This window comes from Haliotis asinina, chromosome 7 (genome assembly GCF_037392515.1).
Source record: "Haliotis asinina isolate JCU_RB_2024 chromosome 7, JCU_Hal_asi_v2, whole genome shotgun sequence".
NCBI classification, from domain to species: Eukaryota; Metazoa; Mollusca; class Gastropoda; order Lepetellida; family Haliotidae; genus Haliotis; species Haliotis asinina.
The window spans coordinates 29,285,373-29,298,639 of record NC_090286.1 but is presented as its reverse complement, the minus strand read 5'-3'; the positions used below and the strand labels follow the sequence as shown (position 1 = coordinate 29,298,639).

Genomic DNA, 13,267 nt, shown 5'->3' with positions numbered 1-13,267 from the left:
TATACTACGTTTGAATCCATGCGGTTTCCTCAATGAAAAGAAACTGTACCCCATAGCGCGTATTTCCAGATTCAGTCTAGACGTGGTAATTAGTGCCTTTGCAGAAGCTGACAAGTTGTGGATGTTGTTGATATACGTAATACTCTCAAGATTGCAATAAGCCGTAACATTTGATTTAGCACCCAAGGGATGAATGAAAATGTCCCCACTAAAGAAAGGCCCTAGTGAGATCTTTACGTTGAAACCAAATTACGAACATCAATCGACTCTGATGCCTCTAAGAAACACCAGAACTCAGATTTTCGAAGCTCTCTTAGCGCTAAGATAGTCGTAAGTGCCATCCTTTAATATTAACTTACGACTATCTTAGCGCTAAGAGAGCTTCGAAAATCTAGCCCCATATCCATATCCCTTTCTCGGACAGAGTGGGGTAGCTTGGTGTTTAAAGCGTTCGTTCGTCATGCTGAAGACCCGGGTTCGATCCCCAACATGGGTACGAGTGAAGCCCATTTTTGGTGTCCCCCTACCCTGATATTGCTGAAATATTGCTTAAAAGCGGCTTAAAAATAAACTCACTTCCTAATTCATATGGATACAATATTCATCAAAGAGGTACCTGCGGCCCCGTCATCGGTTCACTGTTTCGAACAGGGAATCTGTTAGGATAGCTCTATGGAACACTACCCGCTGCATCTATCGTTAGATTACGATTCATATGTTAACGTGAAGATTCGGGCTCGAACTGATCTAATTGACTAACGGGTGGTAAGGAACGCGTAAATCGCTGCTCATAATGTCAGTCATCTAGATTTCCTGCTGAAGTGTTGTGACGTAAAACTATATTCGATTTCCTTAATCGTAAGGCTTTCATAAGAATGGGTGTTCCTCCTACGTGAAAGGCACAATTTCACACATTTTCGAACATATTTTGGCCCATAGTGTATATACTTGCGCAGGTGCACTCCCTTTCCCTTCCTACTGATGCAATAAATGACTTATTATCCTTACCCGCTGCTTGAAATCGATAATTGAACTTCCAGGTGAACGGCTTCCAAACAGAGAACACTTGCACGTGGTGTTGTTGGTGTTTGCCGAACTGGTTTCAATCGCAAGTTGGGCATGATAACACAATGTCATATAGAAATTGGTCAAATGTAACATGTGTTATATTTTTTTAATACATTTTCTTAGTAAAGTACAGATTCTGGTACGTTTTTTAGTTGAGTCCCATCCTGGATTCGAACTCACACCCTCAGAGTCAGGCACCCGTTCGCATGCACGCGTTACACAAGATTTGCGCCAGATGTTAGCGTTATTTTGTGAAGAACTAAGTTCTGTCTCCAAAGCAGTTGTATGATGTTCGTAAAAAAGCGCCAGAAGGGATATAAATCTGTGGCGATCGCTTGAAATAATGTTCGGTCGGTAGAGGATCGATTTATTTCAAAGCTGAATTAATTCATTGAAACTTTAAAATATAATACTGTTATCTAAATACGCGATTTAATTTAAATAAATTCAGTGGTAGCGTCCCTAAGGGCTGATAGATAATATTTTTGAAAGAATTGCATTTTTTTGTATTTGTAGGAAAGTGTCGAGTGAAATAGTGCCTTTAAAGGGACGTTAAACACAAATCATTCACAAGTGATGGTTGATTGTGTAACACCGATTTTAGAAATAACACAGCAATATCATGACGTTAGACATTAGAAATGAAACTCACACATTATAACCACGTTAGGAATCGAACCCGGGTCTTCGGCATGACAAGAGTGACAAGCGAACCATTAGACGACCCCCACCGCCCAAACATTCAGTATTCATGATAGATAAATAAACATTTTGTTTTTGGACAGGACAAAAAAGATGCGTATGACAACGATGGCGAGAAGATTCCCTCCGGAAATCGGACAGATCCCGAATTGTACCGCTCCGGTGACACGCCTGCCGAACAGGTCCAGTCCTCAGGTCGGAAACATCGCAGGAGGAGTCTTCCGGTAAGTCACGTGATAAGACCGGAAGAAGACGAGGACGATGATGAAGCAGACGAGAATGGTCACCACTGGCTGCAGGAGAGGCGGATGTTACGTCAGAAGCGCCAGTTACGTCGATTACGGAGACGTAACATGCCAGACAGCAGAACATCGGAAGAACTAAGCGCCATGTTGACATCGGAAGGGTCCCAACAAAACGATGAAAACTCCTGTGAAGCGTACTCAGATCCGGACAGAAGTGACAGAGCTCCTAGTGTACGCATACGCAAACGTAGAGCCTCTAGAATCAGCATCAAAGACCGAGGAAAATCTCAGTCAGCTGCCACTTCGATTGATTATTCCTCTGAATCCACCAGTGATGTGTCTTATGCAACGAAGGAAAGCAATGTTTCGGATGGAGCTTGTTCACCAACGCTCATTAATAAGATTAAGCGGCAGAACGCTGTGTACTGTAGCAGTTCTTCCAGTGTGCTATCCGATACTAAACATTCCGATACTCAGGGTGGTGCTACCAGTCCCCTCCCGACCAGGAACAACAGGGATTCCATATCGCGGAGTCCTGTCCATGGAGCCAAGGAGAAATTCGTCAGTCCCAACAGATCGGAAATCCTGAACAGGCGTGCCACGTTACAGAAGTGTGAACTCATTCAACCATGTGACGACGCTACGGTTAGGAGACTTGGTAAGTGAATGAGGTATTAAACTGAAGTCCGAAAGAAAGTACACATATGGTTTTTAATAATGTAAATATACATCAAGAACTTGGTTAAACACTCTCTGACATATCTCACCACTGACTGAGCCCCAATCCTAATCCTTTGGAGCATACCTGGGACATGATTTGTCGTCGTGAGCAACAAAGGGATCCTGTACAGAACCTGGCCCAGTTGGAAGCTGTTTTACACATGGAATGGCGTCGACTGACCCTTCATAGGATTAGGAGGCTAACAGGGGTATGAGGAGGATAGTACTGGCTGTCATACAGTATTGGCTGCACTCAGTATTGGCCTTCAATCGTGTAAGACATGCTAAATGGCATTTGAATGCTCACATTCACCAATAAATTCAACCTTAAACATTTCAGGGCCATCCATGCCTGTAACACACGGTTTTGTATGGAAAGCATTTTTTTCTTTTGTAAATGAGCAATTATCATCATAAAATCAACATGAACTGTAATCATTTAATAATTTTCATATGAATCAAAGGATAATAGGGGTTAGAAAAACATGGAATAATGTGTTTCCATCGTAGTCACCTCGAGAAGTTTTATGTACGTGTTGAAAACCAATCATTGCGAAAATACAGGGGTGCTAAAACAATTCTTTGTGTATACGTGCATGTTGAAAAGTGTTCTGATTGTGATGCACCAACATTCTGTACGTGTTCCCAAACACCACAGTTAATACCCGTTATGAAATCACCCGACAGCACAGGTTAGTTCAGTTAGATAAGCTAAGCTAGTAAATAATTATGAAAAGTGAGTTTTCCTTGCAATAATTCATATTTTCATATTTAAAATGTTATAATTACACTTATTTTCAACCTTTTAGTGTTCTGTGATATTCTATCTATTTAAAGCTACAATATATGTTGTATGTACTCAGACTTTCCATGAACCTGAGTTTTTTCCTTGTCAAAAAATCTAAATGTTTATTTCTAAAAGCACCATTGCACATGCAGCCGTGATATTGCTGGAATATTGCTTAAAAAGGAATAAAGCCATGCTACTCTCTCACTCACTCACACACTCACTCACTTTTTCCTTGTTTTGCTTGTTGGTTTTAAAACCTCAGGTGGTAATAGCTTCATGGTTATTTCAGTGGGGCGGGGGAAAGCATATAAGGTATAAATGGTAGCATGATTATTATTTTAATCAACATCGTATCTGTTTTGTCACAGGCACTCTGAAGACGCACAAACCGCATGAGGTAATTTTACATCGGGACAAGGGCGATCGAAGCCACAGAAGTAAGTAACTACTTAGGAGTGGGTTTGTTTAGGCAGAGCTCATCTGTGTTACTTCCCCTCAACAGCTTTATGAGAAACTGCAGGCTCGTTTCCTCACCTCACCTCACCTCACCTCACATCACATCACCTCACCTCACCTCACCTCACCTCACATCACATCACATCACATCACCTCACCTCACATCACATCACATCACATCGCCTCACATCACAGCACAGCACAGCACAGCACATCGCCCCACATCACATCACATCACAGTTCTACGAAAGTTTGGATATTCCTCCCACATTAAACTGACACGTCACACTATAACTGCGTATTCTTCAAAGTGACTTTAAGTCCAACTCACTCACTCCGTCACCTTACTTTATAGGCGGTGGAACATCCTAGTCATGTCAGAGAACCAGGATTGATTCCTGTTTGTTCAGCCTGTTTGTATCCCGCGTCGTGATATTTATTTGCTAATTGAACAATACTCACACCCACTCACACCCCTCTCACTCACTCACTCATTCAAGCTGACACTCACTCACTCACACCGTCGGAAGAATACATCCGCTTAGTTGTAATGAACTAACACAGCTATGTCACGGAATACACACATAAACAATATAGAAACGCCAGCCACAAATATATACGCATCCCATCTTGTTTATTTGATCGTGAAACAAGCAAGGCTGAATTATATCAGCAATATCAATAACCCAGCAACCTTAACACAGACAGTAAAGCAGGATTCTTCATACGATCCAGCAGCTGTTGCATTGAAGTCGGAAATGAGACACAATTGTAGTCCTCTGTCCATCCAATCAAACTGTTATCTCGGGGTCAGCTTTGTTCCTCTTTGAGGACAAAGAATTCCCTCTGCGTCATTCTACAAATGGATGAAACAAAGCACTGTGTAAAAATAAAATACCGATATTTATTCGGCAACCAAGTAGGATTATTTATCATTTCACTCCCACGGGGAGTATACGTACTATCATTCACTGGTTTCCTCAAACCTAATTGAGGATTATCACACAGGTCATCCCCAAAAGTTACAATAACGACGACTGCGGCGTAAAACAATATCATTCACTAACTCTGACACTTAAAAAAGACGAAGTGTCAACACACGAATTTTCAGCCATCTTCAATGCACTCTTCAGTACTTTAATCACATGCTGAAGACCAGGAATATTCGTTAACCTAAACCTGCAGTCTGCAAAACAAGGATGTTTATGTTACAGCTGGCGGTCTGGGCATGCGTGTAGTAGGCGGAAAGGACTGCGACAATGGAACCCTGGGAGCCTTCGTTGTCATGGTAACCAAAGGAGGTCCCGCTGATATGCAAGGTCGAATACGAATCGGTAAGTAATCTTCCCCATGAAGTTTCATCGTCATAATTAAATCCGTGAAGTCTTTCTCTAGAAAGACGCTTGAAGACTGGGGAACGATGTGAGTTACTCATCAATATCCACTCGACAGCATGATCTCAGTAGGTTGTATAATACCATGTGTAAGAAAAGGCGCGATAGGGGTAGCCTTAAGGGTAAATCATTCGTCCCTCACGCTGAAAGCTTGGGTTCGACCCCCGAGGAACTATTACTGTTTGCAAGAGTATCGCTATACCTCTTTTTATGATCATTTCATTGGTTCCGAGGCATGTCGTTAGCTAAGGGTAAATCATTGAATAATGTCATGAAATACGTTACGATATTTCTTTAAAAGCAATAGCAATAGCTCGATAGTATTGTAGAAACAATTCATATTAAAAGCAAACAACAATGGTCAGTGTGACCTACACCTAGTGACACGTCCTTAAACATTGAATTACGTCACCGTACGTCGCGTTCGACCTTGACCCCTACACCATTACCAGTGGGAGACAAGACAATACTTTTAATGGTGTAAGAAAGTCAGATTTTTGTTTGGTTTGCTGGGCATTAAAACTTTAGTTAATACTGAAGCGAGTGACAGCGCAATGATTTATGTTACCACAAGGAAGATCTGAGTGAAAGACCGATACCTTACGTGTTTTTTTCGGTTCAGTCTAAACTCTGTCAATTATTTATCACGTAACATAAAACGTAACATGGCTGCTTTCTCATTATGATGAGATAGGTGGCATAAATCCATGAAGGAACAGTCGACTGGTGAATCTTGCAAGTCGAGAGAGCTGTATTAATACAGTCGGAGATTCGTTTAAAACTAATATTTCACGTTAGGATGCGAAATATTAAGAAATGGACAAAATGTGGGTATTTAGTATTCCAGTGGCACGCGTTTTGCCTGACAATGTTACAATAAGTGGTTTGACAAAGTATTATATTGAAGAACGCTGTGTTAAAGCATTTCACTCGTGTGTGGAACTTCTCTGTGAAACAAACATGGCGTTCCATCTCCCCCGGATATCGGGCATATCAAAATCACATTTACATCATCATGCTCAAGGTCGATACTAGCTGAAAAATATGTATTGCGTGTTTTTGTTTTTTTTTCAGGTGATCAAATTATCGAGTGGAATGGTGTCTCGCTGACAAACGTCACGTTTGAAGAAACACGTGACATCGTCAACAAATCCGGGAACGTCGTCCAGCTTAAAGTAATCCATAGGCACATAAAGAAAAGGTTGGCAATTTGTCATTACAAAATGATACACCGAGGCGTAGTTGTCTCGAATGTCACGCACGTGGCTGTTTTGTCATCCATGCTGCCGAAGGTGCAAATGCACCACCGGTCGGGGCCCTTATTAAATCCAAATCTAGCCATGCGTCTGTGTTGCGCAGCATGTGTCGATGTGATCGATATAGAAATGGAAAAACACATCCAAACTATTCTGTCATGAAATCACACCAAGACAGTCTTCTTGCACCAAGGTTCCTGTTCAAGCAGGGCAACGAAATATTCAGTGTGTATGTTTCAACTATACACATACAATATTTCAATATCATATAATCATTATTAAAGGCGTATCGATTTTTTACTTTAACGACAAAGAACATAAATGTTTACAGTTACCATACCCATGATCATATTGGAAAAGTAGACCAAAATTGATTATTTTATAAGACGTTTTGCAAGTGACTCTCGGCTGTTCTAAATGTTCCACTTCAATGCTTGGGTGGAGCGATGGGGCAGTCTAGTGATAAAAGCGTTCGCTCTTCACGCCGAAGACCTTGGTCCAATTCTACACATCTGTACAATGTGTGAAGCCCATTTCTGGTGTCACCTGCCGTGATATTGCTGAAATATTGGTAAATGCGGCGTAAAACTAGACTCACTCAGTGAGTAGGCGTCCCCTGCAGGTTAACCCTCGTGAGAATGTTTAATTGGAGTAGGTCCATGCATTTTTATCTAAGATGCAACTTCGATTGCGTGGAATAGAAGCTTATGATATCAGTCACTCAATTGTCTCGACTGATTTATAGGCCATCGCACAAAAGCGTGAATAATGCTCTGTGTGACGTTAAAACGCACGCACCATCACGCATATAGACACACGCGCGTGCACGCCCATATACATGTGTCGAAACGTTAAGATCTGGAGAGGGGGCGGTGGGGTAGTCTGGTGGTTAAAGCGTTCTCTCGTCACGCCGAGGACCCGGGTTCGATTTCCCACATGGGTACAATTTGTGAAGCCAATTTTCTGGTGTCCCTCGCCGTGATATTGCTGGAATATTGTTAAAAGCGGGGTAAAACTAAGCTCACTCACTCACTAAGATCTGGAGTAGAGGTGATGTTCAGTAACCCATGCATGTCGTAACAGGCGATTAACGGGTTTATATATGTCATCGTATCTCGGCTAAATCGATGCTCATGATGTTGATCACTGGATTGTCTGGTCCCGATCCAGAAATTGTTCGTAGCGCTACGGCAATCGTTAGCATATGATAAACAAAAATTATATAGTTACGACAGGTCTTAACGTTACGAACACTTAGTGGATCGGGATCCCGGACTCTCGTGTTTACAGGCAGACATCACAGAGCTGAAACGTTATATCAAAGAATACATCGAAAATGTAATCCACAAAACTCTTTATGTTTACCCCAGAGTAGTTACAGAACTGCAGACTAAACAATTAAACTTATTATTACTTCTAGTAATCTACTCTTTAATAAAGTAGGGGAACTTCACTTTTAATTTAGAATTGAAAAAATGAGCTATGTATCAGTGTCAATCATTGCTGATAAGATAATAATGAATGTTGTGAGAGTGCATCACCACTTGCACTCATGTCCACAGTTGTTTGTACAGTGATCGCTCTTAAAGATGATTGGTGTATGACGTAAAATTGCATGTTCACGATGTTAATCTTTAAAAAGCGGTTAGAAACAAACACAAACAACAGTATGGTGCAAGATGACCGTCAAAATTAATTGTCAACGGTGACTTATAGACCCTCTTGAAAACAGTCAAAATGAAAACTGACGCCCCTTGCACGTATATGAGGCTACTGTGTTGTGCACGTGCACACTATGCGATGAGTTGGTGATGTAGAGAAATGGTGGTGCTTTTATAAGATGTCTGTCTTTGAAAAGTTTGTGAAGCTGATACTCTCTATCTAAGTTCAGGTCTCCCTACTCTTTAATGAGTATAGAAATCTATGAAACTCGGAAGGAACTGTATAGCCAGGTGAATACAGCGTTCGCTCATCACGTGGAAGGTCTGGGTTTGACTGCCCGCATGAGTACAATATGGAACGTGCATCTCATAAGTGATTCGAGGCGGTAGGGTAGCCTAGTGGTTAAAGCGTTCTCTCGTCACCCCGAAGGTCTGGATTCGATTCCCCACATGAGTACAATGTGTGAAGCCCATTTCTGGAGTGCCTTCTGTGATACTGTACGAAAATTGCTATAAGCGGCGCTAAACCAAATTTACTCAATCACTTAGAGACGATCCAGGGCTAGCGAGTCCTGTGAACTGTCGTTTTTTCTGTAATTCATATGTTTCTTTTGTAAACTGTCGTTGATCGATTTAGACAGTGGCATCTGTTTCCTGTTTCCTATATTTGATGTCTCACATTAGTGTATGACAGAATATGGCAACTGAAAACTGAAACATCCTCTGTTTTCTTAAATCGATATTAAAATTTTGTTGGCTTCTTTTTCGTTTATCCAAATCTGAAATGTCAATTTGAATTGTTTGTGTGGGAGAAGCGTGTGTTGTTTTTTGTGATTTTGTCGTTATTTTAAGAGGATGATTTTATGACATGGGGAATCATATTGCAAAACTAACATTGTTCCTGGCTCTCCAACAGCAACCTGACATGGTTCAAAATGTGCATGCGTATCTGCGTATGTGCGTGCGTTAGCACGACAACACTAGTCCAGACAGTGCTAGCCCACTGTGTAACAGGGCTGAGTTTAACAAAGATACTCCGCTGTTGTATTCCCATAATACCTTGCACCAGGCAAGGTAAGTACAAGTGTCTTCTTTCACGTGTTTCAGTATCAATGACCTTAAGACCACGCATGTGTTTACGTTGTATGTGATTATGAACACTTTACGAAGTATTGAGTGAGTTTAGTTTTACATCGCTTTTAGCAATATTCCAGCAGTATGGCGGCGAGGAACATCAGAAATGGGTTTCACATTATTTACCCATGTGGAGAATCGAACCCGGGTCTTTGGCGTGACGAGAGAACGCTTTAACCACTAGGCTACCCCATGATCGCCTTACAGTGTACTGAAGCAATCACGTTGTCCATCTTGTCTTCAACCTCAGTACTTACTGCCTTCTCAGAAAATATAGATAAGTAATCATATTTGTAAAATTAATCTTGCAATCCATGCTATCGGAATGCTGAAAGTCACTAAGATACTATTTGTGTGATGTTTTTAATTCTGAAAGGTAACTAGGACAATCCACTAGAATTTACAGTTTAATCGACAGTTTCACTCTGAAAGGTCAATTGTATGATCCCCAGGGAGTTGAGATTGCAAATACGAAGTGCCGTTGAGATCGACATCTCGATTGAGTAAAAGCAAAGTGCTTCTAGGGAGATGAGCGGGATATCGGTGCTATACAAATATTGGAGTATGTGCGTTCGTGCGTGCGTGCATACGTACGTGCATGTGTGCGATGTGAAGCATTGAAGCTGGATGCATCACAATCCATGAGACGCCTGACCTTCCAACACAGAAGCCACCAACCAAGATGACCTAGCTGAGCCCTCTTAACGTCCGCATCACCTTCAACTTGGTCCATCTATCAAATCAATCCTGCTCACAGCCTTTAGTTATTGTCCAACAAGTACATCACGGGAACAGATAGCAAATAGCTGGACAGGTGCTCTCTCAATAAGCCCGCGTCTGTTTGTAATTGTTCCCACGAGTGGCAGGTTCCTGTAGCAAGCGCGGTAATGGAAGACTACAAGACAGTAATGAGGAAAACTGTGGTCTGTGGCCATCTCCCTTAGTGTAGCCTCGGTGTATTAGGCACCCTTTGGTCATTATCAGGACAGGACTCTGGAACTAGGCGATGAAATCGTCGCTTGTTGAAAGTCTTCTTATCTTATTATTTGGCATTTTCAGGTTGTCTGAAGAATCCGAAACCCCGAGGGTTACTAGGATAGGTGAGTGTTATAATCACTTAAGAACGATGCATCGTTTGTTTTTGTCAAGATGAAGAAAATGTGAAGGTTTTCCTGGAGATCAATGAAGGGGTGAATTTAATAAACCGTTTAGCCTCTTTCAATGAACTAAAAAGAAATATGTTGTTGCAGTAGAGTATGTGTGTCAGTGTACGCGCGCACGTGTGCGTGCCGCTTCTGTGAGTTTACATACCTTCAGCCAATTTAATCCGTTAGCTATGAGTTCTGTTTTCAAAAATCCTGCAATGTTACTCTAGCTTGTTGTGAAAAAGATGCTTAGACGACTTGAGTGCTAAATTATTTACGTAGGTTTCTATTGTTAGGTCTGCTGGTATAGGCTCCATATAAAATTAAATTCCATATTCAGTAGGAATGAAGATGTTTATGGATATCACTAGAACTGTCATACATAATTTACTGAGAAAGTGTTATCTCAGATATAACATTTGTTACGTATCTTTTGCTTTTATTTCTTTATACCTCTTCCCCCACTCCCCTATAAGACTTGACCAGTCCCCAATGTCTCAGCAAAGCTTTCAAAAGATGTATGCTGTGTATATGTGGAATTTGGAAACGAGGAAACATTGGAATAATATAATCATCTTTCATTGAACATCCTGTGTTCTCGATATGTGAAACTCCCCTTTATGATATGGTTGGATTTAAACAATCGACATTGCATTTTTGCAGTGATTTCATGTGATTATGGATAATAGTTTGTTTTGTTTTGTTTTTATTTGAAACAGAATCAGTAGACTGGGCAATGTGTTCTAACCTAGTTACCTCCCTTCCCCCCGATAGTCTCCCCTCGCGACCTAGACGAAGAATGCTGCCAAAAACACCGGTAAGTTATTTCAAACTGTGTATATGGTTTATGCTATTCTTAGGATGACACTTACCAACACGTATATTTTGTTATAATCAACATTATATTCTGTTGTAGTCAACATTCATATTCTGTTATAGTCAGCATATATATTCTGTTATAGCCAACATTTATAGTATGGTATAATCAACATTATACTCTGTTATAATCAATATTTTTATTCTGTGATAATCCCTAAGTCGCTATGGTTGAATGAATACTGATACGTAGTTAATCTGCTCAGTTTAGGAATATTTACCTACAAGCATCTTTTATAGGCGCCATTCTGTTTTAGCGTTTTTGTGATGACGTCACACGGAACGCAAGACATGCTTCCCCTTTTCGCGAGGACTTTGGTCATTTTTTACAGTAATCTATCCACGTATAATATTTATCAGTCGTCTGAACACCTTTTCCTGTAATCTGCATCAGTTTCGGACAGTGGTCACTTGTATCGTTGGTACTGCTCTATAAGATTACAAGAGGCCTTCCTTCTGAATGCCTGATTTGCATTCTTCACATTTAGCCACCAAAACATGACAAGCAATACAATTTTGAAATTCCTCACACATAAATCAGAAGCGATTCCATCACATTTGATTTTTAAACAATAACCTTTGACGTTTATGTGTTCATGTACCGTAAAGTCCTCATAAACGGACTGCAGTTTATTTGTTGACTATTCTTTCTTCACCAGTTGACTACAGTTGCTGAATATTTCGGGGTTGATTTACTGTTTTTTCCTTATATGTTCACTTATATCAGGCTCGCTGACTTGGCTGACTCGTGTCATCGGTACCCAAATGCGCAGATTGAGGCCCATGCTGTTGATCACTGGATAGTCTCGTCCAGACCCGATTGTTTACAGACCGTCGCCATTAAGCTGGAATATTGCTGAGTGCGGCGTAAAACTAAACTCACTCACCCACTTTATTGTGTGAACGATGTCGCGGTTTTCATACCGTTGTACACAGTGATTTGAGTGTTCATGGTTAAATAAGCAGTCAGTGAAGATATTATTGTACACGTATTTTATAACAAGAAATGGCGCCAGTATGTTATTGCATCATTCGCTTTACGTTTGTGCCTCAATTAACGCAAAATGATTAAAGTCGGTTTTTGAAAGAACTGGACGGTAGGGTAGCCTATTGGTTAAAGCGTGCGCTCGTCACACAAAAAGCCCTGATTCGATTCCCCACACGTATGAAGCCAGTTTCCGGTGTTACCCAGGATATTAGTGGGATATTGGTAAAAACAGCGTAAAACCATACTCAATCAATCTGGAAAAACTACTTGTTCACTTGCACTGTATGTAACGGACCTTGTTTTGTGTCAGATTGAGATGAAGAAGGAGACGCGCCGCATCACTGGCCGCATTCTAACACGCATCAACTACCTCCCTTCAACGGAACGGCTTGAGATTTCCATACTAAGGGCTGAGCAATTATCGCTTCCAGACAGCTCTCAACAGAGAGTGCCGAACCCTTTGGTGCTAGTTTACTTGCTTCCCGAGAGAAGGTAGAGTTTCCGACTGTTCATAACGCACTGACAATGTATACAATATTAATATTGTCACGATTTTATGTTTAATAATGTATAATCGTCTAACTATCAAACGAAGCGTACATAAGCGTGTCTTTGTATTTCATGTTCTTGCTACACATGAACACTGGTAACATTCCTTAGATGTCAAGAGCTGTAGGCGGATTTTGTTTTAGCTTGTGTAAGTCATGTGTTCCTAAAGGTCCTCCAGCCTTTGAGTATCGCTCGATAACCTCCTTCAATTTTGTGTTTGGATCATCGGGAATAGTGCCAGTCTGCTAAGCGCCAATCCAAAGTATAAGTATCATTTAAATAA

At 41.0% G+C, this 13,267-nt stretch overlaps 1 protein-coding gene across 1 annotated transcript in view; it reads left to right on the top strand.

The window, feature by feature from the left end:
* LOC137291454 (regulating synaptic membrane exocytosis protein 2-like) overlaps positions 1–13,267 on the top strand; it is a 44,334-nt gene that overhangs the window by 16,646 nt on the left and 14,421 nt on the right. The window contains exons 5-11 of the mRNA XM_067822802.1: positions 1,854–2,673; positions 3,894–3,962; positions 5,196–5,315; positions 6,450–6,576; positions 10,486–10,526; positions 11,291–11,388; positions 12,746–12,927. Coding sequence (XP_067678903.1) covers positions 1,854–2,673; positions 3,894–3,962; positions 5,196–5,315; positions 6,450–6,576; positions 10,486–10,526; positions 11,291–11,388; positions 12,746–12,927 — 1,457 coding nt within the window. The remainder of the gene's footprint in view (positions 1–1,853; positions 2,674–3,893; positions 3,963–5,195; positions 5,316–6,449; positions 6,577–10,485; positions 10,527–11,290; positions 11,389–12,745; positions 12,928–13,267) is intronic.